Source organism: Azolla caroliniana, unplaced genomic scaffold (assembly GCF_043228905.1).
Source record: "Azolla caroliniana isolate FFs.n. ecotype wild unplaced genomic scaffold, voAzoCaro1.0.p SCAF_2, whole genome shotgun sequence".
NCBI lineage: Eukaryota > Viridiplantae > Streptophyta > Polypodiopsida > Salviniales > Salviniaceae > Azolla > Azolla caroliniana.
The window spans coordinates 5,595,572-5,621,642 of NW_028230437.1; the positions used below are offsets into that span (position 1 = coordinate 5,595,572).

The following is a 26,071-nucleotide window of genomic DNA, read 5'->3' on the forward strand; positions in this document are numbered from 1 at the left end:
GATGTTGTTTTGTGCTATGTATATTTCAATGTTTACAATATCACTCCAATTTTCAAATAGCTATCTATATTTCAATGTTTTGATAGCTGTCTATACATGTCGTGCGAGTTCAAACAAATATTGTGTCAGTTCTTGTGGAAGCTTGAGATTTAGGGGGGTTAGTTATTGGCTAAACTCTTGCTATAGAATGTGTATTGGTACAGTGATACATGTATCTAATGGTATGTATATTTCCAGCATAACATTTTAGATGTAGTGTTGAAGGGATTATGTTGGTCTTGAAAACACTTAAATCTAAAGCATATAATAAATCAAGTAAACAGAAAGTGAGGTGTACATCTCCAACCTACACTAAAGATCCAAGACGTTTCAGAAAGATGTCTTAACAATCTGCAATTTCTTCGTGCATTTACAATAAACATACAAAATGGATATTAGCTTGTAGATTAACAAAGATTAATTTGTGTTGGTTGACATATATGGTGCTAAATGTTTCTTTCGCCACGAGAACCACAACAACTTCCTAGTAGGTACTTTTATCCTAAAATGGTTGTAATGTTACAATTGAATTCCATGGAATAGGTTAGTATATTGTCAAAAAATTGTGGTAACACGTCAAATTAATACCATACTAATGTGAGCATTTAGTAGTTGTGTTGAATCATGACATTATTGGATCAATTGAAGTCCCCTTCCCATCGTTGAACCTTTTAATCATCATTTATCTTTGGTTTTTTATGTCATCTTGTTTCATAAAATCTTTGTCATTTAGGTGGTCCTTATCATCTTTCGTTAATGAGAACATTCAATTATATTGTGAGAATGCAAGGGCCAAGATATTTGTTGCACTAGTTTGAGAAGCAAACCACCTTAATTGGAAATGATGTCCTCTACCTCATTACTTATTGGCAACATATTCTTCTGTTCATTGAAATCTCCAATACCGATAAGTGATTTCTATTTCTAGATGTAGGACTTAGAATTGGGAAATGTTTATACATCCATAGATATATATTTTTACCGACATTTAACATTGTTTTGATGGCTATCCTCACCCAAATATGGATCCATATGTTTTTGTACTTCCTTGTAACTTTGTTTAAGATCATGTTCAACTCAAGCTCTTCCTCGGTCATTGATAGGAGAGCGCAACAATAACCATCACTCCACGACCTCACCTAAATAGCTCACTGTAGAAACAAATAGCGTGCAGAAGCAATAGAAAACAGAAAACAGAAAACAGGTTTAATGGAGAGCTTAATAGTACATGGGAGAGACAGAGAGAGAGATCACACAGAAACTCAATTCAAAAATACTACTCAGTCTGTACATAGGATGTGCTCAGTGAGCACTTTTATACAAGTCCATACGGACTGACAGAAGTACTATGTACTTCAATGCTCACACGAGCATCTGACACTAACTACGAGATATTAACTCCCTAGTAGACTAGCTGCTACTTGGCTTCTGGTTACTGCTTGATCAAGCTAACCGGCTCCCCAGCTCACCGACTCACTTGCTCATCGGCTCATCCTTCTGGATGCCGATCTGGATCCGTTTGAGCTTGCCGCTCAACACTCCCCCTCAAGCTCAACTTGAGGTCGGATCGTAGTGTCAGTCTCCATGGCAGCCGGTCCATCCACCCGGTTCCTTCTGGCGTCACTTCGCCTTGCTCGCGCTCCTTGTCCGGTCTAGTCCCGTTTGCCGCGACCCTTCTGTTTCTGCGCATCTCAACCTCCTTGGTCGACTTGTCTGCTCAATAGGCCCAAATTAGCTCCCTCGTTGTTGTGACTTTGGCGCTTGTCGACCCGCCGATTCCTTCGTGTTGGCGTCGACTTTTGCTGCCATCTCGTCCTCTTGGCCTTGAATTGATCCGGTTCTTCCGAATCCGTCTGTTGACCCGAGTCGACTGTCTCCGATTCGTTCCAACTCTTGTCTGAATCAGTTGCTCCTGATTCGTCTTCCCCTTTGTCAGTTCTTCCCTCACCGGCGCAATCGACAATCTCTTTGCCTTTGCTTGTTCCGGTGTCTTTGCCCGTTCTCCCCCTCAAGTGTGGCACGTCAAGATGTTGAACACCAAGCATTTCGGTGAAGTGTTGCAACTTGTCCGATCCGAGCGGTTTACAGTGACGGGGAGGGTCAACCAGGTCCCATGTCTCGTTGGCATCAAGTGCCCGCATCTCTTCTTCCATAGCGGCACGCCAATGTGCGTCCTTTGTCGCTTCTACGTAGCTCTCCAACTCACACACTTCTGCCACCTTGGTCATGTACGCATTGTACCCGTACCACTTAACAAGTTCCTTCTGACGGGTTGACCGACGTAACCCATTGTTACCCGGTTTGAGGCCCTTCTTGGCCGGTTCGGCCTTCGGTGCCGAAGAACCGTCATTTTCCTTTCTGGAGTCGGATCCACTCTGATTCGACTCATCATTACCGGTTTCATAATCCGACATCTTCTTCTTCCCCTTCTCTTTGCGCGTGAACCGTCTCCTCGGTTCCTTGCGCGGGGAGAGCACGGAAGAGTCTTCACTACTCGCCGGTTCCTCTTCTGACTGGTCGGATTGACCCAGTCTCTCGTTCGGCCCACTCAACCGAAACGATTCCGGACTCTCTTCTTGAGTCTCGGATTCATCATCTTCTATCTGGACCGGTTCAGGCTCACTAGCCTCATCCTCCAGTATCGGGTCAGGGTCGGAAGTCGGAGCCGGTAAGGCATACCATGATGCCGTCTCATCAAACTCAACATCGCTGCTAACTCGGACCTGCTTCGTCCGGGGGTTATAACACTTATACCCCTTTTGCTCATGTGAGTAGCTGACGAGGATGCACTTCTCCGATTTTGCATCCAGCTTCCTCCGCTTCTCATCCGACACATGCACATATGCTATTCTGCCAAAAATCCGAAGGTGTCTCAAATTCGGCTTGCACCCGAAATACAACTCATGCGCGGACAGCTTGTCACCGATTCGGTTTTGGATGTAGACGGCCGTCCGGACCGCCTCCGCCGAGTAGAAATGGGGCATGCTCTTCTCTTCCAGCATTGCCCTTGCCACGTCGACAAGCGACTGGTTCTTCCTTTCAGCCACACCGTTTTGCTCCAGTGTGTATCTGCAGCTGAACTCTCTCTGAATCCCTGTTTGCTGCAGATAATTGTTGAATTGGCCGGAAAAATATTCTTTTCCGCCATCTGACCTGCAGGCACTTGATCTTCCTCTCTGATTCCCGTTCCACCATGCTTTGGAGGTTCCGTAAACAGTCGAAGGCTTCGCTCTTCCACTCAATGAGGTAGATCCATGTGTACCGACTATAGTCATCGATGAAGGAGACGAAGTATCGACTCCTGCCAAGACTCACATTCTGTGCTGGTCCCCATACATCTGAAGGAATAAGGTTGAGCTTGTTACGACTACGGTTTCGTTCGGTGGGGAATGGAAGCTGGTGTTGCTTCCCGAGTTGGCAAGCTTCACATACTTGGGCCTTCCGGCCACTGAACTTCGGCAAACCGAAAACAACTTGTTTCGTTTGCAGGTCTTGAAGCCTCCGGTAATTGACGTGGCCGATCTGCTTGTGCCAGAGATTGATGTCCGATTCAATCTTTTGTCCTTTGGCGAACAAAGCGGTGCCGATGTCATTGGTGTCGAGGATGAACATCCTCTCGTCTCTGCGCCCTTGCGCAATAATCTGGCCCTCCTCCTTGATGAAGCACCCGAGGTGCGTAAACCGCACCTGCATTCCCTGGTTGACGATATGTCCGACCGACACTAGGATCTTTGTGATAGTCGGAACATGTAATACGTTCATCAGCTTCCCCCTTTGTTCGATGTGGCTCAAAGGGACATCACCGACATGCATGATTGGGTGAGGAGTGTCGTCTCCGGTTTCGACAACTCCCGGTTGTTCCGGTTTCTCCAGGAAGGAGAACCACTCTTTGTGGTTCGTCATGTGATTTGATGCACCGGAATCAACGTACCACACTTCCTCCGATTTGGAAGTGGTCTTCTTCATCGAATTTGCCTCGTGCTTCATCACGAAGACTGGCCCCTTACCGGTCTTCCCGGTTTCGGATCCTTGCGCGTAGTGCGAGCTTTGCCAGTTCTCCCGACCGGTTTTGCCGGATCCAGATCTGTTTGAATCGGTGCGCTTCTTCCAACACTCGCTTTCTCTATGGCCCTTTTTGCCACAGTACCAACATTCCGTGGCGGATTTGTCTTGCCAGCTTCCGGCGCCGCCTTGACTCCCCCTAGTTGTGGAGGTCCCGAAACTGTTGTCGGCACTGTCTCTGTGTCGTCGGTCTTGCCCTTGCCGGCCGCCTCCATTGTGTGCCGATCCGCCTCGTCCACCATGCCCACGAGGCCGATCCGCCGCCGTGTACAACATCCGGTTGTCGGTGGGTGCACTTGTTGACGCACTGGCGTGGTTCTCCTCTAGAAGGAGCATCGACTATAAGTCGAAAAATGACGGTGTATTCTCCCTCGTACATACTATTGTCCGGAAAGCTCGGAACTTAGACGCCAGGCCCCCAAGATAGACCTGTACCATCTCGTCTTCCTCTACAGTGACGTTGATAGAGGCAAGCGAATCAAGGATCTCTTTGATTCGGGCCATGTAATCAGCCACCGACATATCCTTCTGTCGGACATTGCTTAACTCCTGGTGGAGTTGTAGCTTCCGAGTTGTAGTGCTTGCAGCGAACACCTTCTTCAGGTTTCCCCAAGCCTCTTTCGGCGTCTTGGCATCTCGGATGTGGCTCAGCAACTGGTCTCCGACACTGGACGCAAAGCAGTACATCACTCTGCTTGCCGATTGTTCCCACACCGAGAAGTCCTTGTGTGCCGCATCAGGTGTTGTGTCGTTAGCTCCGTCGACATAGCTCCAGTAACCATGCCCAAGCAGGTACTGGTGCACCTTGTATGACCAAGATGCATAGTTGGATCTGTCGAGCTTCTCCACCAGGAGCAAGCTAGCCATTCCTCTATCCATTTGTTTTTTTTTTCTATTCTTTACAAAGGTTAGGTTTTCTTCTTGCGAAAGCGAATGTCGGTTGTAGAGGTTCTCAACCCTCACGCTCTGATACCATGTAGAAACAAATAGCGTGTGGAAGCAATAGAAAACCGAAAACAAAAAGCAGGTTTAATGGAGAGCTTAACAGTACGCGGGAGAGACATAGAGAGAGAGCACACAGAAACTCAATTAAAAAATACTACTCAGTCTTTACATAGGATGTGCTCAGTGAGCACTTTTATACAAGTCCATACGGACTGATAGAAGTATTGTGTACTTCAATGCTCACACGAGCGTCTGACACTAACTACGAGATATTAACTCCCTAGTAGACTAGCTACTACTTGGCTTTCGGTTACTGCTTGATCCAGCTCATCCGGCTCATCCTTCTGGATGCTGATCCGGCTCAGGCTTATTCAGCCAATCCGGATCCGATTGAGCTTGCCGCTCAACACTCACCAATCAATTTTGGAGTGATGAAATGCTTGCAACATTATGTAGGTGGGGACTATAAATTCATTGAAGCAAGGATGTGGTTGCTAGTTAACAACCGTTGGAAGCCAACTTATGAAGAGCGATGGGAATTAATGTAGTTTGGTTTTCAATTGAGTAGCTTTATGTCAAAATCAAGATGCATATAGTAAATTCTATGGGGAATTTGTATTGTTGCAACCTAACGCCAAAGAGGTCTGGGCAATTGAGACGATTATCAATGCTCTCATCAAGACCCCTATAATCATTTGTCCAACCTATTTTGTCCCCAAAACTAGTTCAACCACCATTGTCACCATTGATTGAGAAGGTGGGGTGTGTATAATTTTGTATGCTTATGTGAATGTCTATATGTGTTTATATGTGTAAGGGTGTATTGGTATTTGGGGAAATGACAACTTTACCTTCATTTGGGGGAGAAAGAGACTGAAAAGGTGGGAAGCAACAATGGTTGGCATATCAGTGATGTTAACACACCTCATCAATGCAAATTTGGTATTGAGTGGCAACCAATGACCAACTTGCAGTGGCAGTAGTGGCTATGTCACCTTGGAGGGGAGACAATTGATGGTTACTCCTTTGTACTTCGTCTTTTCCCCTCGCTCCGACATCTTCCTTTCACCTTGTTCCCACGAGACTTCGTGGAATTGTTGAACCATGAGACGAAGAGTCCCTTTTTCATGAATGTGGTGGCAAGCACCCAAGTTTCCTAGGTCGGTGTTGTGGGTTTGATTCTGGTCATCCATCAATTTTTTTCATTTGTAATTTTTACGGAAGACACTGACCACAAAGCACTTTGATGTGAGATACAAAATCCATCTCTTGCCAAAATTAAGGCAATTTGACCTGTAGAGTCACATTCTGTGCTTAGATTTTCAACCCAAAAATTCAATTGTGATCCTTGTTAGATGGAGATTAAAATGAATTCAAGTTTATGACTCATTCCCTTTTTCCTGAATATAAATTTTGATGCATAATTTTTTGATAAAAATCCTTGATAATTAACATCTCAAAAGGGTTAAGGTCAAGATATAACTCAATTTACCAATGATCAACCCAAATACAATAATTCTAAATGGTTAGATCCAAATAGACAATTGTTTTTCTAAAAAAGAGATTGACTCTGATACATCCATGTATGAGAGATTGAAATAATGGAAAGAAAGGAGATCAAAGGAGTGTTGGGAGGAGATCATGTAGTTTGGGTGTAGCGAGTCTACAATTGCCAGTCACGTCACCTCATGCCATCATACATATCATATATGGCCTCTTGAATCACAACCCTACGATAAACCGTTTAATGACAAAGCTAGGATGTTTCTCTCCAACTGTAGTTCAATGGCAATGAAGTCTCCTTGTGCTTTTATAGGTTTTACGAGCCCATCTACCCAAATATTGTATAGTCATTACTTCTCCAAGAAGGGAAATGCAGCTACAATGCACGCATGACAACAAGGAAGTTGAGTAAGTGAAGACATTCAGGAAATATGCCATACATAAATGTAGATGGTCGACATATATTTTGCTTGCAATACCAGACACCCATCCAAGCTAGTCGAAAAAGTAGTGGCGCATGCTAAGAAGAGAGGTTTCAATGATATATGACAAGAGAACTCTTGAAATCTATAAAATGAGGAAAGGAGCTTGTTGCTAGGCTGTACATTGTGTTAAATCTTTATTTCTTCTTAGATTGGAGTATCATTGTTTGTAATTGGAGGGTTGACATCACTTGTTGACTCACCATTCTGAATCAAGGATATCCTTGCGACTATTTTCTTTATCACATTGCTTCCATCCCATGTACACGGTGCTTAAATCTTATATTTTTTGCTTAGATAGGGGTGTCTTTGTTTGTAATTTGAGGGATATATTTTTGCTCCTTCCTATTGATCTACTTTAACCAAAAACATCGACCAAACTTTCTAATTGTGTTTTTAATATAATAACTAAATGATAATCCAATTTTTTTGTCATTTGCCTCCCCCAAAGGTTGGACATGAGGGAAGCCCCTCATAAAGGCTCTCCTCAATGAAAGGACACACGTTCTCTTGTGGAACCCATGAAGTTGATCTCTCATGGTCGACATGAAAGAAACTCCTTATAAGGGCTCTCCTGGAGAGGTTGGTCATTTTTCCATGGAACCCACAAAGTTATTCTGTAGTGAAAGTCAAAATGAGCTATGTGTTGAACCACTAGTTGAAATTGATTTGATCTATTTGCCCTACTTATTTCCCTTGTCCTTGTAAGGCTCCCCATGAGAGAACACACTCATTCTCTCATAAAACCTATGGAGTAATTCACCAAGGATGGCACATAATCTTGCCTTTGATCAAGATGCCAACATTGACTTTCTCAAACAATGTAGTTGAAATCTCCACCGCATGCTAGTTGTTGCATTAGATGGTCATGCACACACACACACACACACACACACACACACACACACACACACACACACACACAACAAGAACGTATCAAACAAAGCCACAAGCATGCACAACATGCCGCAGGGACGAAAAAAATGGGCTCGAGGTGTCAATCTCTTACGAGAGATGAGCAAATCCCATATGGGATCTACCCATGATGTGTTGGTGTAATGGTAATGGGGGGACACTCCAACCGCTAGGTTGGAGGTTCGAGTCTCCCGCACCAACATACATGTGGTACCTAAAAAGGGCGGTTTGTGCCCGTAAGTGAGGACAACGAAGATAGTGGCAACGATGCAAATGGTGACAGTGAAGGGACGCGGGTTGTGATGCAAATGGTGACAGTGAAGGGCACTGTGCTCGTAAGTGACGACGACGCAAAAATGGTGATAGTGAAGGGACGTGGTTTGTGCTCGTAAGTGACGACGACGCAAAAATGGTGACAATGAAGGGACGCGGGTTGTGATGCAAATGGTGACAGTGAAGGGTGGTCTGTGCTCGTAAGTGACGACGACGCAAAAATGGTGATAGTGAAGGGACGTGGTTTGTGCCCGTAAGTGACGACGACGAAGATGGTGACGGTTTCGACGATGAAGAAGGTAAAATGTAGCATGTCTACAAGTTGCATGATGGAACGTGGTGCGAGTCTCATCATATCCTAGAGGTCATCCTGTGCATGTATCACACTCGTACCGAATGGTACACCCTTGATGGACTATGTACTGCTAATAAAACATGACTTCGAGCCAAAGATAAAAAATATCTTATAAACAAATAAGAAAAAAAAATTTCCCCCATCATGGAGGCATATGACCATGGACAGTCATGTGGAGTCTCTAGATATGGGTTGGGGGTCAGTCATGTGGAGTCTCTAGATATGGGTTGGGGGTCACACAAGGTTTCATTTTGGCTTCATTAGGATAAATATACATACATACATACTGTAGTCTGTAACATACATATACATATTAATAATATATATAAATATTATGTACAAGGATAGAGAAACAGATAGGAAGGAGGAAAAAGCACAAAAATGGGGACAGATATATAAATATATGTAAATACCGTATACATCTATATATAAAGTATGGACCACGAGGATTAATGTTTCTCTTCTTCTTCTTCTTCTTCTTCTTCTTCGAATAAGACGAGCGAGCGACAGAGATAGATAGACAGACAGCATCGCCATCGCCATCGCCATCGCCATCGCTACTTCCGCCTGCACCTCCTCCTCGAAAGCCTCAGGTCTAGTGTTCCTTCCTGAGTTCGATTCTTACTTTCGTTCCTATTTTGTCTCCATCTCGTTTGCTGCCGTCTGTTTAAATCTCCATCTCGTTTGCTGCCTTCTGTTTAAATCTCCATCGACCTTTCTATCCTCTCTCTCTCTCTCCCCCCCCCCCCCCCCCCCTCACCGGGAACGTCCCCGTTTTTCTCAGAATTTCTTTTTGAAAGTTTCCAATGTTCCTCTCATATCACATCTATGTTTTCCTCTTCATGGTATTCGGTTCAATAGCTCAGCTTCGAGGTTAAGGTCTTGCTCTTCATTTTCACTGCTAAAGGATTCCTGTGCACAACTTCGATCTTTTCCACTTCAAGCAGTGTTTTGTTCTAGAAGGCTTCTCACTGTGTTTTTTCTTCTTCAACACTCTTGGTCGAAATATATGCACTCAGATTAATCTTCAGCAATCTGGTTCAGGCACTGAAATTAAGGATTTAGTAAACTTGTTCAAAACTCAGATTCAGCGTTGGAAATCTGGTTCCAATCTCTGCACTGAGGTTAATCCTCAGTAATCTCGTTCAAAACTGTTATAGAGGTTAATATTGAGTAATCTAGTTCCAAATCTCGCCACAGAGGTTAATCTGGCTCGAAGTCTCAGTTTAAGCTTCAGTCATCTTGTTCAAATATCACGCCTCAGGTAATCTTGGTTCAAAATCTTGACGCTCAGGTTAAGCTTCACTAAACTGGCTCAGAAATCTCAAATTAAACTTCAAGAGTTTGGTTCACATATCTGCACTCTGGTTAGGCTTCAATAATCTGGTTCAATCTCTCAGTATTAAGGCCAGTATTTGGTAATTTGGTTGGAAAACACTGGTTAAACCTCAGTATCCTGGTCGTGAAATGCGGTTTATTATTCATGAATCTGGTTCAAAATCTAGGTACTCTGGTTAAACGTCAGCAATCTGGTTTTTAATTGAGGTTAAGCTTCAGGAATCTGGTTCAAATTCTAGGCATTCAGGTTAAACTTCAGTAATCTTGTCCAAAGTCTCAGCTTAAAAGTTAAGCTTCATTAATCTGATTCAAGAATCAAAACCATGCTTTAGCATTTTGGTTAAAGCTCTTGGCACTTTGGTTTAGCTCTCTGTCCATTGTTTCATTCTGCCAAGAAGTTTCAACATGCAAAGAAATATTTTTGGCAGAAGCAGATAATCTCTAAGGAGGAGGATTGAAGCATTGTGAAAAATAGACTTGAAATTTATTGTCAGTTAATCAAGTCATTAAATATCAAATATTTCCACTCAATTAGTTCGGGTCATTTTCTGAAGATATCCATGATATAATGATTTATATTGCACCTGGCCAGCAGTTTTTCACGACATATTGAAGTTATCCAATTATGTCAGTGGTTTCAGTGGCTTTTCCATGATGAAGCATCCCATAAAGCTGTAATCTACCAAAACCCTGTGGCCATTTGTAACCATTTCCTTTCGACTTGTTGTCTTCATTGCGAATGCTATCCAGAAATCAGTTATAAGTGTACAGCACAGCAGAATGCATTAGAAACATTGGGAAATTGAGTGTCTTAAATTATACACCTTATCCATTAGACAGGTTATGAAGTCTAAATTGTTGGCTCTCTAGGTTTTTGTGCTCATATACGTATTATTTTGACAAATAAGCTCTGAGTATAAGATATGGGGCAAGAAGATTCAGAGAGCAATGGTGTACTTGGAGATCTCCGAGAATCTACCAAAGCTGTGAAGAAGTATGTACTTTCTACCTATATCTGTGTTCATTGTGTCCTTTCTTGCATATGTTTATGTGTTTATGATATAGAACAGAAAAAATGAATTTTCTTTTTCATTTTAGTTGTGCAACAAAGTTGGTCTATTCCAGAGACTTCCTTTTATCTCTAGCTGAGCAGGAAAATTGCAGGCAACTTCCTGAGGGAATTGACCCTTCTCTTTTAAGGTATTAAGATTACATAAATATTTTCCATTCATAATCACGTATTTAGGCTTATAAAATTGGAAAATTGGTTTACCAGAGATCGCTCTTCAGAATCAGTGGATGGTGCAATTGCAATACCAGCAGCTTCTTCTAGAAGTTTGATCCGTGGAAATAGAGACAAGTATAACTGCCTTAATATTCTAGTTACATTAGTTAGTGTAACAACATCGTATTTGAGGATAATTATTGCAATTTTGACCTGTAATTGTGCAGTGATGCTTATTCAGCCAGCCCTCCTGATATGCCAGAATGGAGAAAACCTTCAAGTCTTCCTGGAAGCTCTTTTGTGCAACAGGGTCTTAGGCAACCTGAACCCAATAATATTTCCAGTGGTAGATCTGGACATTTGCAAGGAGATAATGCTTCTTCTCGTAATGTGGAAAGACCTGGATCAAATAGGTGGGAACCCCGTGTAAATAGGGGAGAGAAAGAAAGAGAGAGAAGCCATCCTCGTCGCGAGGAGGATTCAACAGAATCAGGTGTGCACGAGTGATGTCTTCCATGTTTGTAAGCTGATGTTACTTAGTCATTATGCAAGAACTTCATTTTTCATGAGTAAGAAATATGATATTGATTAAGAAAATTTGCAAAGTGACATTTAAAGTATGGGGCTGATGTTCAGTCAGATTATATGTGATATACTTTTCTGGATACAGATAAACAAGAGGATTTGGATAAACATGGGATATTCCTTGTTAGAATTTGAATTACACAGTAAGAATCTGGCATAGGGAACTGGCATTTGGTTACCCAGTCTACAGCTATTAAATTCAAACTCTAAAATGAGGGGAAAGTGTTTTCATTGTTGGTGTGGATGTGATGAATGTTATGGATTGTACATTCTATATGTGCATATGATGCTTTTTACCTTCGATATCAAGAAGTAAAGTATGTCCCACCATAGATGAATATTGAACTTTTAAGAAAGGTAAACTTCACCCATAAAGTATTCATCTGCTAGTAGACTTCCGAATATCCACATTGCTGGTCATATCAGAGTCACAGTAGCTGTGGAGATTCAGAACCCCTTTACCATAACATAGACACTTTCTATTGGTTCTGTAAAGTTACCTGAATATGGACTTGATTGCAGCCCAAAATTTCCCTCCATGTTGAGACATGAGTCTGCTCACTAGTCCTACTAGATGTGCAATGTCTGAACATGTTGTTACCATAGCATGCATCAATGATCTGCAAGACAAATCATATGGACCAGTCCGCATCTCTTTGGATGCTGCATTAGTTGTGGGACATTCTGCCGTTGGAAACTTTTGTTGAAGTTGAAGAGGTATTGAAAGTGGCTGAGCATCCGCCATGTGAAATCTGTCCAATTACTTCTCAATGCATTTCTCCTGAGGTAGAAATAATGGCTTCTTTTGTCTTTTTTTCCTGATCCTCATGCCTATAATATGATGAGCATGTTCAAGATCTTTCATTGAGAATGCAGATTTGAATTTATCTTTTAGTTCCTGCAGAGTCTTATCATGCTTTCCTACAATTAACATGTCATCAATGTACTGAACTAGTTTGATGGAGCTGCCATCTTTGTCATTCTTTGTGTAGAGACAATTATTTGCCTGACACCAAATGTAACCGTTTGAGAACCCGTGTGTTTGGAAGCTCTTGAAGACGTCCATCTTTCGTACTAAGCCATTTAAGCTAACCTAAAATAATTATTTCATTACTTTTTTTATCGTGTGTGAAAAATCACACGGCACCATAAGAGTCAAATTTCTTGTGCTATTGGTGTGGGAACCTATTTTAGCTCAGAAGACTGTGTCTGAAGCTGCACACCAAATGCTTGTTCTCTGGGATCGTGAATCATTCCGATTGCTTCATACATAGCTCCTCACCAACTTTTCCATGAAGAGTCTGTTTTTACATCCACCTAATAAAATTCCAGATTCAATGCCAGCTATGAGAGCAAAAAGCGTTGCGAAGGTAGTTGTCTTGATTACTGACATAAAAACCTCTTGAAAATCAACTCACTTAGTTACTAGGTGGACCATCAGAATTCGTTACCATATATATCCACTTATTGGTACGGGCATTCCTGCCCTTAGGCAGTTCCACAAGATCCCAAATGCTATTTTCAGGAAATGGTTCGATCTCCGCTTGCATAGCAAGCTTTGACTTATCTGGAAGTTCACATGTCTTAGCCTCTTTGAGTGTGAGAGATTCTTTCTCATCTATAAGAAGCTTCCACAAGATCCCAAATGTTATTTGGAGGAAATGCTTTGATCTCCGTTTGCAAAGCAAACTTCCACTTATCTGGAACCTCACATGTCTTAGCCTCTTTGAGTGTTAGAGGTTATTCCTCATCTATAAGAACCCAATGGAGGGATGGATGTTCCAGTGCAAATAAGAAGTACCTAGTATTTTTACCCCAAAAATTCATTTTGCCAACTTTTGAACTAGGCAATTTGTGATTCTACTGAGAACAATTGTCAGTGACTGGATCTATTAGAATTGTACTGCAAGTAACTGAAGAAGTGAATTACTCTTTAACCGCCTCTAAAGGCATATTTTTCTTAAACCATATTTTTCTTGGAAATAAAGTTTTCTAATCTCAAGATTTGAGCAATGCTTACAGGGGTCATGAAAAAACCATTTATGATCATGTGTTTGCTAATATTGAATGAGTGGAGACTGTTTAGCTATTTTTGTGTACAGGATGCGATACATTTGTTAAGTATAATAGTCTGCGTTGTACTGAAATCAACCAACATTCTTCTCACTAATTTTCTTACTGAATCAAGGTGGTCGCCTTCATGCTACGGGGTTGGCAAGGTCTGGGGTTGTATCACAAGAGCATGATGGTCTTCTAGGTAGTGGTGGTCCAATTGTTCAAAGAGGTGTGCCTCAGATGCGTACTCAAGATAGACATCAAGTGTCTGGGCGAACAGGCAGAATAGGCCGTACTACTGACCAATATCAACCTATACGTGGGGCAAAGGTATAGATTCTACTTGCATAACTACAATTGCTATTTAATAATAAGCACTGGAACAACCTAGAGTCCAACTTTTTGATCTGGCAACGTAAACATGACAGTTTTCACGCCGAGAGGATAGTGATTCTGTCAACGATGAGACTTTTGGGTCAGAAGAGCAGTCAAATGAAGAGAGGATTGAACAAGAACGCCAACGCAGAGGTAATGGAATTTTTTTGCTCGATATTAATTGTTCTATTCAGTTTGTTGTAGTGATGCATTTGATAAATATGGTGTCAAACAGATTTATTTGAGCAAATGAGAAAAGAACAAAGGAAAAAGACCAAAGATATACCAAAGAAACCTGGAGATAACTGGATTTGGGATGGTGAGCAAAACAATGAACCTTTGTTGTCTTCATCACCTGGAACACCACACTCATCATCATCAAAGGATGATACTATCAAGGCACACAGCAGGCCTGTTACAACTCCATCAACACCCCGTCTTCTTGTTCCTCCTGGGTTCTCTAAAGTTGCTCTACAGAAAACAAATTCTTCAAAAGAGAGTGATGAGCCATTTAAGGTACAGTGGATTTCAATATTTTTTCTCTAAACATCAAGATCATGTTATGTTACTAATGATATTTTGAGAAAATTCTTTGAAAAGGCCACTCTATGTTAAAGTTGGCACTTCCATCGTGTAGATGGCTTATGACATTTAGAAAATTCAAGAGAAAATTTGAAGTACAGAAAGTGTGTACTGTAATTTCAGAAATGTACAAACGATGTACAAATGGATTTTCTATATGTTGGCTCATACTCAAATACAAAAAGTATTATTAAATTTTGTGACTTTTTATAATCCTGTCGTCAGCTATTATCTGATTTATATTTTAGCGATACTTTAAGTTCAATAATAGGTGGAAATTGGTCCATCAACACAAGTTACGTGATATATGGTTTAAGAGTGAGTGATGTCTGATAGTGAGTGCATGAGAATTAGCCAAGAGGTAAGCTGTGGCATGCATTTGGGAAGTATAGAAATTCATTATACGTCTTGTGTGAGTGGTTGAGATGAGGATTAGGACCAAGAGCTAGGATTTAGTACACCAGCTTAACACATAATAATTTGGGGGTGATAATTAAATGTGTTGGTTGGAAACTTTTCCACCACTATGCGTGCAGATAAAATGCATCTCACCTAAGCATACAGCCATTCTGATGTTTTGGCTATTTGTTTTCTGTTTTTTGTAGAGTACCGTGTGAAATACAGATGATGGCATTGTAAGCATACACCCATTCTGATGTTTTGATGATTTGTTCTGCTACTTGTAGAGTACCTTGCGAAATACAGAAGATGAAATTGTGCAAGCCGTAAAGCAGACAAACGTTGGAAAGGAGAAAAATGAGAATGTAATCATTGTAATGCAGGAAAACAAATGTTATAGTTTGATTTCGTATGTGGTAATCGAATCATCTAACATTTATATATATTTTCATTTACAGGCACTTTGTCCAAGTGATGATGTACTGCAACCACGAGTTGCATCAAAATCCGCTCACTGGTTCCCTATTCAAGGTACATGATATCACTGCTTTTTGTTTCTTTTCAGCATTTGTAATCATTTGTAGACTGGTAATAGTGTGTAAATTCATGACTCCAGGAGAGCATTTAATGGAAAGTTCAATCCAACAAGCCAATCAAAGCTGTGTTACGACGACAAAGATTGGAACCATTGAGTCCATATGGAGTGGGCAAACGAAATATCACGCTGAAGGTATATATCATAGAACCTGTGGGAACAAACAAATAGTGACAGTATGATTCTGGTTTTATATGCCCTCTGAAGAACCAAAATGAATAAAGCTTCAAGAATTGGTATAATACATGACTGAAACTCAGATAAAAACAACAATGAAATCAGCCAAGCAAACTAGTTAGCAAGTTTGTTGTAATCTGTCGAAAAATGCTGAAATAGCTTGTATCCAAGTCATATAAATCATCTTCTTCACTTGTTCCAAGTATATCTAATAGTTAATGACCAGGATGTCTGCATGTATGGCATCTGACACCTGTATCTCCATATACTTGCTCATATGGGGGTGTAAGTAAAAGGAGGGACTTATACTTGCCCATTTTCGTGCCTTGTTCTTTTTGGATTGGCTATCGTCTATGGTACGAATGTTTTGTTCATTATCATGTGGGTGCCCATCGTATATAATGACCTTAACATGTTTCTCCAATTTTCTGTGTCGCTGAGGGTTGGTAGCGACATACCTCTGTATGGCTCTTGGAACTGTGAATATACATTTTGTCTCTAGAAAGTTTGGGTGTGGATGCTTTTTGTGAGGAAAAATAAGGTTATATGAATGTTTACGAAGGACTGTGTACTCTATTGGCTGCTCATTAAATAGGAATTGATGATCCAACCTATTACCCATGCCATAATCTTGGTCTTATCAAGGTGTATATAGAAATCAAAAGTGATCCACAGAGTACCATGTCCCCTAGAGTTTGAGACGAGTTCATCTGTACAAGGGTAATTTCTTGAGAATCCTGTGAGATGTTGGAAATTCCAATGTATTATTAGGTAGAGTGTTGTGTACTCTAAAGGTTGCATTGAGGTGGAACACCTGAGGTTCTTATGTGGGAAATATGTGAGTCTTTGGAGTGAAATACTTACGAGGACCTGATTGTTCGTTGACAAAGAGTAAAAGAAACAAGAGATTAAAAAATGTCCCACAGTTATCCTTGTTTGAATCTCTTATTGGGGGCCTGGACCTTCCTCGACACTGATTCATAGAGTGCATAACTTCCCATTGCATATACTTTGGTACCATAATAGTCTTCAGTGGTTCATAAGTTTAGCTCATGGCACTGCTTTCTGGAAGTCTACATCTGAAAATGTTTTCTCATTATGAAAAAGATTGAATTAAAATAAATGTAAGTATAAAAGTAAAACTGCTTAAGTTACCATATATGCACCTTAGGAAAGCACGTAATGGTTTGAGCTTAGATGGGACCAAGACATCTGCCTTTGGAAGACCTTAACTAAGCACACAACGGTTTGAGCTTAAATGGGGCCAAGACATTCGCCTCTGGAAGTTCTTCAATTCTCCAACATGGGACGATCCAAGATGGGGAGAGGTACACTGACGGGAAAGTGCTGTCAGTGTCAGGTGATGATGGCCTTGATTTTTAACTAGAAGGATGATGAAGTGTGTGATCTGGATGGGAAGGTCCATGGGGTGATGGTGCTAAAAGGGGTTCTTTGCAGACTTGATTTTGTGGCCAAAATCATAGGCCGATGTGTTTTGATATCTTACAAAAACAGTTGCAAAATATGTTAAGTCTTCATATTTCATTGCCCTGCAGAGTGTTCCAAAGCAATATTGGAACAAGGTAGAGCATTTATATTTATGATATGTGATTAGAACTAATATCAGCACCTGCAGATTCATGAAAGCTTGGTTCCATCCAAACAGATGTTCATTTGGGAACTTTTGCAGTGCATGGTTCTGCCATTGCATATCTACGGGAGTCTAAGGGGCCCATTTGTTCCGGGAGGAAATTGCTCTACACAATGTAACTGTCTTGGCTCATTTGTTCCGGGAGGAAATAGCTCTACACAACGTAACTGTGGGGGGTCCTAGATATCTTAGCTGGTCTATTTCTCATTTGTGTTTGACCCCACAATGTGTATAAAGCTCTGCCTATCAGAATGACTAGAGGTATATGAGAACTCAGTTGGAAGATATTTTGTTAAAGGGATTGCCATACAAACAGAAAAACATGAAAGAAATTGTGGATGTGACCCTTTGTTATTTAACCCTCTCATTATGCTTTGTTGCTGATGTTTTGATTATCCATAAACCCTGTTAGAATTCAGTGGAACAAAATGAGATTTTATTTGCGAACACTTTATTAGTTAATTTCCAACTTCAATATGCAAGTTCACATTCTGCTATGTAAGCTCACATAAGCTACTTGAACCAAGATTTGTGCAAGATGTAACTGGGTGATGTATCTAGTCCTCTGACCTAGTCAATGGACCTCAGCTTGGGGGATTATTGTGAGTTATCTTCAAGCTTCTGATGTCATTAATTACAGAATTAGTGATTTACTTTTGTTGACCGTAATGGGTTCGAAAGGAAGAATCTGCATTCATACTTGCATGGATTGCTTGAAGGTTTCACCTTAACTCAAAATGTAGGGGTAATGTCTATCTGAATTAATGGAATTTCCAGTCTATGATCCCTGGTGGCTGGCAAGAGTTAGTGTCCTGCCAAATAAACTTGAGAAGCTCAACTGAATCAATTCTTTTAAAGAAAGTTAGTACATAGTACTCTCATTATGTACCCATATGCCAATACAAAGTATCCCTTTTCTTTTGACACTACAAAAATATTAATGCGTTGGTGAAGTTCATATTTAATTTCTTTTCAGTGAATTATGTATCCATATGCCAATACAAAGTATCCCATTTCTTTTGACACTTTACAATAATACTAATGCGTTGGTGAAGTTCATATCTAATTTCTCTTGAGTGAATTAAGTTGTTGGAAAAATAAGGTAAACATCATAGAAAATCTATGTGACACTTCCATTTGTGTACCTAGATATTAATTTATTAGGTCACCCTAGAATAAGTGCGAGTTTGTTCAAAAAGCAAATGCTTGTTCACCTATTGAAATTCATGATTCTCCTATACTCGTAGAAAATATAAAATTATGTATTCTTGTATGCCACATTTTAACACAGATACCACCAAGTTTAAATGTGGTGAATTAGAAAACTGATGGAATGGTTTTCTATTTTCAGGAAGTGATGACGTGGAGATATCTGCCCGTTTATCTCATCTCCCAGGTTCAATTGAAACTATTGATAACTTTTTTGCGAAAAACAACAGTGTTGCCATTCCTGGTTTAACAGAAGCTCTTGGTCTTGTTAAACTGTCATCTGTGGAAGATAAATCAAATCCTGTTTCCTATGAGATGCCTATTAAAAGTCAGGGGTCAGTGCTTCCGATGCCAGATGGACCATCATTGGAAGATGTTGAAAGAATGATGACTGCTACAGCACACACAAACTCAATTCTAAGATCAAAGGACATTAGTGCAGAAAATGAAAGCGAGATCACAGGGGATCAGTTATTCTCAGGTGGATTCTCAATCCTTACCAATATCCAGAAGCCATTTTTGAATGATTTGCCACCAGCGAGGATGCCACCAGTATTTCTGACATGTGAAGATCTTGAGCAATCGTTTCTGGCTCAATCAGTCTCATTGAATGACAATGGAAACCATTTTAGCTCAGGTGTAGTACAACAAGATGCAGCCATATCGACACAGAAGGGCTCATTACGAGAGAATGCTGAATGGAATATTCGACAGGTTTTTGCTGCAGGTGACAATGTCACAGAGAATGCTTCTCAGCATATACTGTCGTTATTACAGAAAAGCAATGGAAAACTTCCTGAGTCAAAGAATCCAGGTAGTGGTGCGCCAACAGAGTCAACTATTTGTCTACCACCGCATGATGAGAGATTAGAGGGTCTCAAAAGCATGGAAACATTTAGTCAAAAAGCAGAAGTTATAAGCCTTGAAACTTTATTTGGGAAAACATTTGCAAATGAGCTTCGTTCTGTGGGAGAACCTGTGTCATCCAAAGTGGCAGAGGATTCAGTTTATGCTTCTCGAGGAAATGGTCTTCAATCTTTGCTAGGTATGGTTTCATCTAATAAACAAGGCCACCATGTTGATGATGGTATAAGAGGAAAGCAGTCTATAGGTGGGTTCTCTGAGAGGGAGAAAAAACAAAAAGGCTCACTAGAGCCTGATGTACATAAGCTTACATGGTCTGACAAGATTCCACATGAACGCATACATATGGACAATTTGGTAATTGACCAGTCAACTGTGAGAGCACCAATGAATGGACCACTTTTACGTGAGGTTGAGGAGAGGAAGCTATCTGTGAATGCTCATCAAGGTCATGTTCATCATCAGGCACATTATGATGGGCCGTTTGCCACTAATGTACAACATGCGAAGCCTCTGGCACCAATGCATGAGGTTGTATCTCGTGATATGGGCATAGTTCCCCAAAACGGTTCTTTCCATTTACAGGGAAATTTCTTCCAACCTAACCACCACATACAAGGTCAGGGTTTGGATGGGGTTGGGCCTATCTTCAAGATTCCTTCCTTCCGTCCAGAGTCAGTACAGAGTGGTTTTGAGTTGAACCATCACATGCAAGGTCGTACGGGTTTGAGCATAAATCCACAATGGTTTGCAAGTGACCCTAATCAAAATTCTCAAGGCTTTCAAGGCTTTCATCCATATCAATATCCAGTACCTGATAGGAATGATCCAGATTATGGGAGGTTTGGTCAGCATCTGCATGGAAATTTACACATTATGAGTTCAACAGTGGATAAATTAAGTACCCCGGAAATAAGACAATTCCCATATGCACCGGGCTTTGATGGGTTTGTAGCATCATCCAATAGGAAGCCAAGCAATGGTTAAAAGGCTTAACTTGACGAGGTCACTGGACAAGTCCGTTGCGTTAGTGTAGATCTCAAGAAATGCTTGAATATGTAATCTTGCTGCTGGTATCGTATGTGAATAATGTGTGCTTTGTTTTTCATGATGGAAAGTGCTATAAAAAGTAGTTTATATGGACATTTGATGGTAAAGAAAAGAAATGATAACAAGTTCGAATGGATTTCTGCTGTAGAACCAGGTTGAAATTCTCCCTTGGTTTTTCTCACCTACCGCTTGCTTTTATTTATTGCTTTCACATTAGCATTTATTACGATGAAATTTTTGCCATTATGAAACTGCATTTTTGCCTACCGATATGACATGAGAATAATCATAAGGACCAATTGTAAAATGCATTGATTGATGTAGCATGGTTAATTAGGCATTTTATTGCAATTGCCCTAGTTTGAACTAGTTTTTAAGCAACCAGTTGACTGGGTTTCCCATTTAAAGAATGGAAATAAATTGGGTGTTTTTTTTGTTGAACTGTTCCTAAAAGTTTTTTTTATAGTGCACTCTATTCTTGAACCTGATATGTATTTCAGGTACATATTTTATATGTTGGATTTTCCTTTTGTTCGTTAAATAACATGTAAAAAAGTAAAAGGGAACAATACTGTGGTGAGTGGTAGCAATGGGCGTGGTTCGGTTTCTTGGCCTTGAAACCAAACCAAACCATTTATTTATATTAAAAACCAATCCAAACTGTTTAATTTTTATGAAGCCATTTAAGTTTGGTTTAGAGCCGAACCGTTTATGAAAAATTTAGAACCTAACCAAATTGGTTTATCATAAATCAAAACCAAACCAAATTGATAAACCTATAAACCTTTAAACCTTCAAAACTTTTAAACGTTAAAACCAAACCACATAAGATGAAACCATTAAACTGTGAAATTCAAAACCGAACCGATAAATCGATAAGCCACTAAACCATGAAATTCAAAACCAAACTGAATCGGATCATAATATTTGAAACCAAACCAAACGGTTTACTTATCTTTGAACCAATAAGTCGTTAAACCATGGCGTAACGGTTTGGTTTGGTTCGGTTCGAGTTGAAATCGTGCCCATTGCTAGTGAGTGGAAGGGAACTTAAAATTTTGTAGATAGTAGATAGTTGCAAGAGCAGGATTTTATTGTATGGTGAATGGAGTGTGATTCAAAATTTTGTTTTGTGAATTCTTAAACACATAGGTTGCCTATCAATTTATTTCTTTATATTAAACATTTTTTGCATAACACTTTTTTTGAAGCTCATCCTATTGAGTATATCCCTTTCATGTTTCAAACAGTTCTCAGTTTTTATATCTTTTTATGGCCGGAACTTATATATCCTTGGGCATGCAAATTTGTTAAACATGGTGTCATGTAAACATGCATGCGTGTGCTACTCAAGTAGGACCTTGGGGGTCTTGGACTAGGGAAGACGGAAGATTAGGAGGATATGAACGTAGGGGACTTTTCATCAGCACTGTTCTTCTCCATTCCCATCTGGAGGGACCTGTCTCCCAACATCAACTTTCTCAGGATATAAGCATTAACATGTCCATGTTGTAGAAAAAGAAAGGGTGGCATTAGAAGTGGAAGATAAACCCTCGTTTGCTCCCTAGTGTGAAAGGAGACAAACACAAAAGCACTTCAATGCCATGGAAGTATTAAAACCAACTTTTTGGCTCTTCCAAACTTCTTTTTCACATTTGATGCTATAAAGTATAGACTAGAGCTTCTCTTCTCTCTCATAAGATTTGTACTAAGCATTTTTCTCTAAGCTTTGGATTAACCTACCAATATTTGTTTGTATGCTTAATGTTTCACTAATTGAAGCATGTTTATTCTATTTGTGTGCTTTTCTTTTATGTAACCCATCTAAATCTTTTGATTGAGTAACCTAATTTCGTAGTTTTTCAATGACTGAGGGAAGAAACAATATTGAATTACAAAGGAGAGTAAGAAGTGTTGGTTGTTCGACATGTTGATAATAATAAAATTAATGTAAATGTACAATAAGATTCTTGCAATTACATATAAAGATGTCAAAGATCAAATCAAGATATCATTAAATATGATCTTTAAGGTATCTTGTAGTAGTTGAGGTCAAGTAGATAGTTATAAGTGGGTACTTTATGTAGGTGATAGAACTTTGATATCATATGCACTTACGCAATGTAGCTGTAGAGTTGCTATGATCACCATGATTAGGTCCGTCCATTTGTGTCTCCTTTCTAAGACAGGATATGCATACTTCGAAGAATCAAGTCTCGATGTGTGAATAAGGCATACTCATATGAGCTCAACCTTCTAGGTGTTCTCTTTAGTATGACACTCAAATGATCAACCCCTCTTAACATAACATCATAGCTTTCATGAATCATATGCAGAGCATGTAAAAAAACAAGTGATACTCATCCTCTACTAGCCCTTGCATACCTTACATGCCTTTATATTTGGCTGATTTTGATGCCATAACACAACTTCAATACCTAGGTTGTGTGATTGAGTGAAAAGGAGAGTTATAGCTTTACAAGAGTTAATACTCATGTTAGTAATGAGGTAATGTTGAATATGGTTAATAGTCCTTATTGGGTAATATAGAAGCCAACATTTAGGATTGATGTTTGCAATGTAATATTCTAATTTTTTCCTTTTAGCATCTTTCCACTTCTTCCTTAGTGGCTCCATTAATCTTTCCTCAATAATTACATATTCATAGCATCTCTTGAAAGCTCTAAGAGATCTTCCACATCGAAAATGATAAGGAAAAAGAGGATAATTGACCATAAATAATAGATATCAAATAGAAGAGTGATGCCTATCTATTTGTCCTTGGCCAACATTTCATACAAATAGAGCTTCATTTATTTGCTCCAAATCGCCCTTTGTTGCTTGTAATCGCTGCCATGCCATGTATCACCTACTCATTGATTAATCTATCTTTTAAACATGTATGTGGTATCCCTTTGGTATAGTGTCACTATATGTATCAAGTGTCCTTAGCCATCATTTATTAAGTAAATGGGAATCACATTGCACGCAACTACTACACCAACTCACTTACTACATAGTTGACATTTGGCCAAGTACATGGGAAGTGCAACTCTTTCCCACAATCACTAGACACTGAACCCACATCAAAGTCATTGAGTGGTGAGGGCCATGCCTTATATAGATGTCATTGTTATGAAGACTCTCTTATTGAACCACCCCTTGTCTCACATCAAGCCGCATCAATAAATATCAATGCTAATGATGCCATAGAACCCCAACATAACACACATTCATGGATAATGACTTCAACGATCATTTCCGATTCAACAATGATCTTCCACTGCTTACCAAATTGTATAACTTCTACCTCGAGTTTGATGTTGAGAAAAAAATAAATTTGCTCATTTACCTTGCAATCTACAACAACAAATCGAGAGTTTTGGTTTGACTCTATCTTAGAGGAGTCACAATGGTAGCCTCATCACATAACCCCTTAGTTAGTACCAACTCTGGCACTAGAAGTTTTTCTCTAATCCAGATGCACAATCCCATATTAGGAAGTGGTGTACCCACCAACCAACTATACATATGGACAAGCCCAAGTCCAACTTTCTTTCCTCTCCCTTGACAATAACCATGGTTTGAGTACTTAACTGATACAAGGAGGTTCCCTACAATCTGTTTCAATTGGCAAACATGCCGTCAACCACCTAGATAACCAAACTAATGAAACATAGATCCATAAAGTTATTGGAATATTAATCAAACTTTAGCTTGATCTACTTGAACTTGACATATGGAAAACCATTTGCATTTTAGCCTCCACATCCTATTAAAGTTTGCAATTTTGAAAATCAATGGTTCAAGATTTTCAATCACCCTTGTTGGGGCCTTATATATTTATATATAGGTTCCACAAGGAGATAAATGGCCAATCTTTGAACCCGCGTTGTAGTGGTTTGTTTGCGCTATCAACGAGACTTCAAGACAAGGGTAGTATAAGGTTGATTCAACTAGACTCCTTCAACTTTGAACAAACCCCTATGTTGTTCTTCACTAGTTATAACATAAGTTATACTACAAGGGCAACATAATAGAGTGTTTAAAATCAACATCAAGAGATACCACTACCTTCACTCAACATATGTCATCTTCAACATGCACAATTTCTATACCGACCACCAAAAGTGAGCACTATGTGTCTGAGCCTTGTTAAGGACAAAAGCTCAACATAAAATATCCTTGGGGATGCCCTATGTGGTTATTGTTTACAAATTGAAGCATACTTATTCTCTATGTGTGCTTTTCTTTTACTTAACATGTCTAAGTCTTTAGATTAATAAGCTAATTTTTCTTATTCGACGACCAAAAACAAAACCTAGGTCTGTCGCACAATTTGGGGTGGAAACATTATGTATGCAGAAATCGATAGTGTTTAAGATGTATTCCTTTCAGCCTTCTCAAAGTGATCTATTTTGGTATGGTATGTTTTCATCTTTACATGTCTTGTTGGGGGTCATGGGTTATAAAAACTCTCATGACTATCTTTATTTTGATGTTTTTGTTCTGGACAACTTCATTATATCATTATGGAAGACAAAATTGTATCTCAAGGGAGTATGTTGCCTATTCGTATATTGTGAAAAAACGATAAAAAATGGATGTTGAATCCACACCCAAATGATATAAACAATTTATCTGAATTGTGGGTTTACGAGAATAAGCCCATTGACAAACTTTTGTGGGATCCCAATGAATGGAAATGGCAAAGCATATCAGCACGAGGAATGCTAGGCAAGCAAATCCCATTTTTTCAGTACTCGGTAAAAATGGGTAGAGAATTGCTAAGGAGGCATGTGGCTGTTATGCCAACAACATGTAAATTTTGGAGTTTGGGTAATGTACAACACTCTTGGTTGAATGGTTATTGGAAATGGCTATGGGCCATGCAAATTCCTAGAAAATCCGTCTTGTTTAAATGGTTGTTGGTACATTATGGCACCCTTGTGAAGTCATGGATAAAGCGGCATTGCCATGATTTAAAATGTGACAATTGTGGTTTTCCCAGTGAAATGGTGCACCATGTTTTATGGGTATGTCCTATAGCTAGAGCAATATGGAAAAGAATGTTGAGAATTTTGTATTCTATTTATGGTAAACACGTGTACACATGGGGTTTTGTGAGATGGGGAAGGCTGGTTAAAGAAATACAGAATTATGAAAGGGACTATGTTGATTTTTTTCTCCTCTCCGATGGAAGACATGTACTGGTGGCCGCTTATTCTACACCAATCCATTGTTTGGAAGAAGACAAGGTTTGGTCTACGATATCTTCTTTAGTAGTTTGGATATTATGGAAGGCAAGATGTAAGTGTGTATTTTAGAATGTCAAACCGAATGTGGTTCAGTTAGTCAAGGAGATATGGTTGATGCTCTTGCATACTCTAAG

The 26,071-nt window shown here is 39.8% G+C and overlaps 1 protein-coding gene across 1 annotated transcript; it reads left to right on the top strand.

Moving 5' to 3' along the window:
• Nucleotides 1–9,285: 9,285 nt before the first annotated feature.
• LOC147867216 (chorismate synthase) lies at nucleotides 9,286–20,815 on the top strand. Its single transcript, XM_087315006.1, has 11 exons — nucleotides 9,286–10,906; nucleotides 11,011–11,112; nucleotides 11,189–11,272; nucleotides 11,365–11,630; nucleotides 13,911–14,107; nucleotides 14,206–14,305; nucleotides 14,388–14,668; nucleotides 15,421–15,498; nucleotides 15,592–15,664; nucleotides 15,750–15,863; nucleotides 18,908–20,815. Exons 1-11 carry the CDS (start codon nucleotides 10,836–10,838, stop codon nucleotides 20,614–20,616), a joined length of 3,075 nt encoding a protein of 1,024 aa, XP_087171132.1. The 5' UTR covers nucleotides 9,286–10,835; the 3' UTR covers nucleotides 20,617–20,815.
• Nucleotides 20,816–26,071: the final 5,256 nt, after the last annotated feature.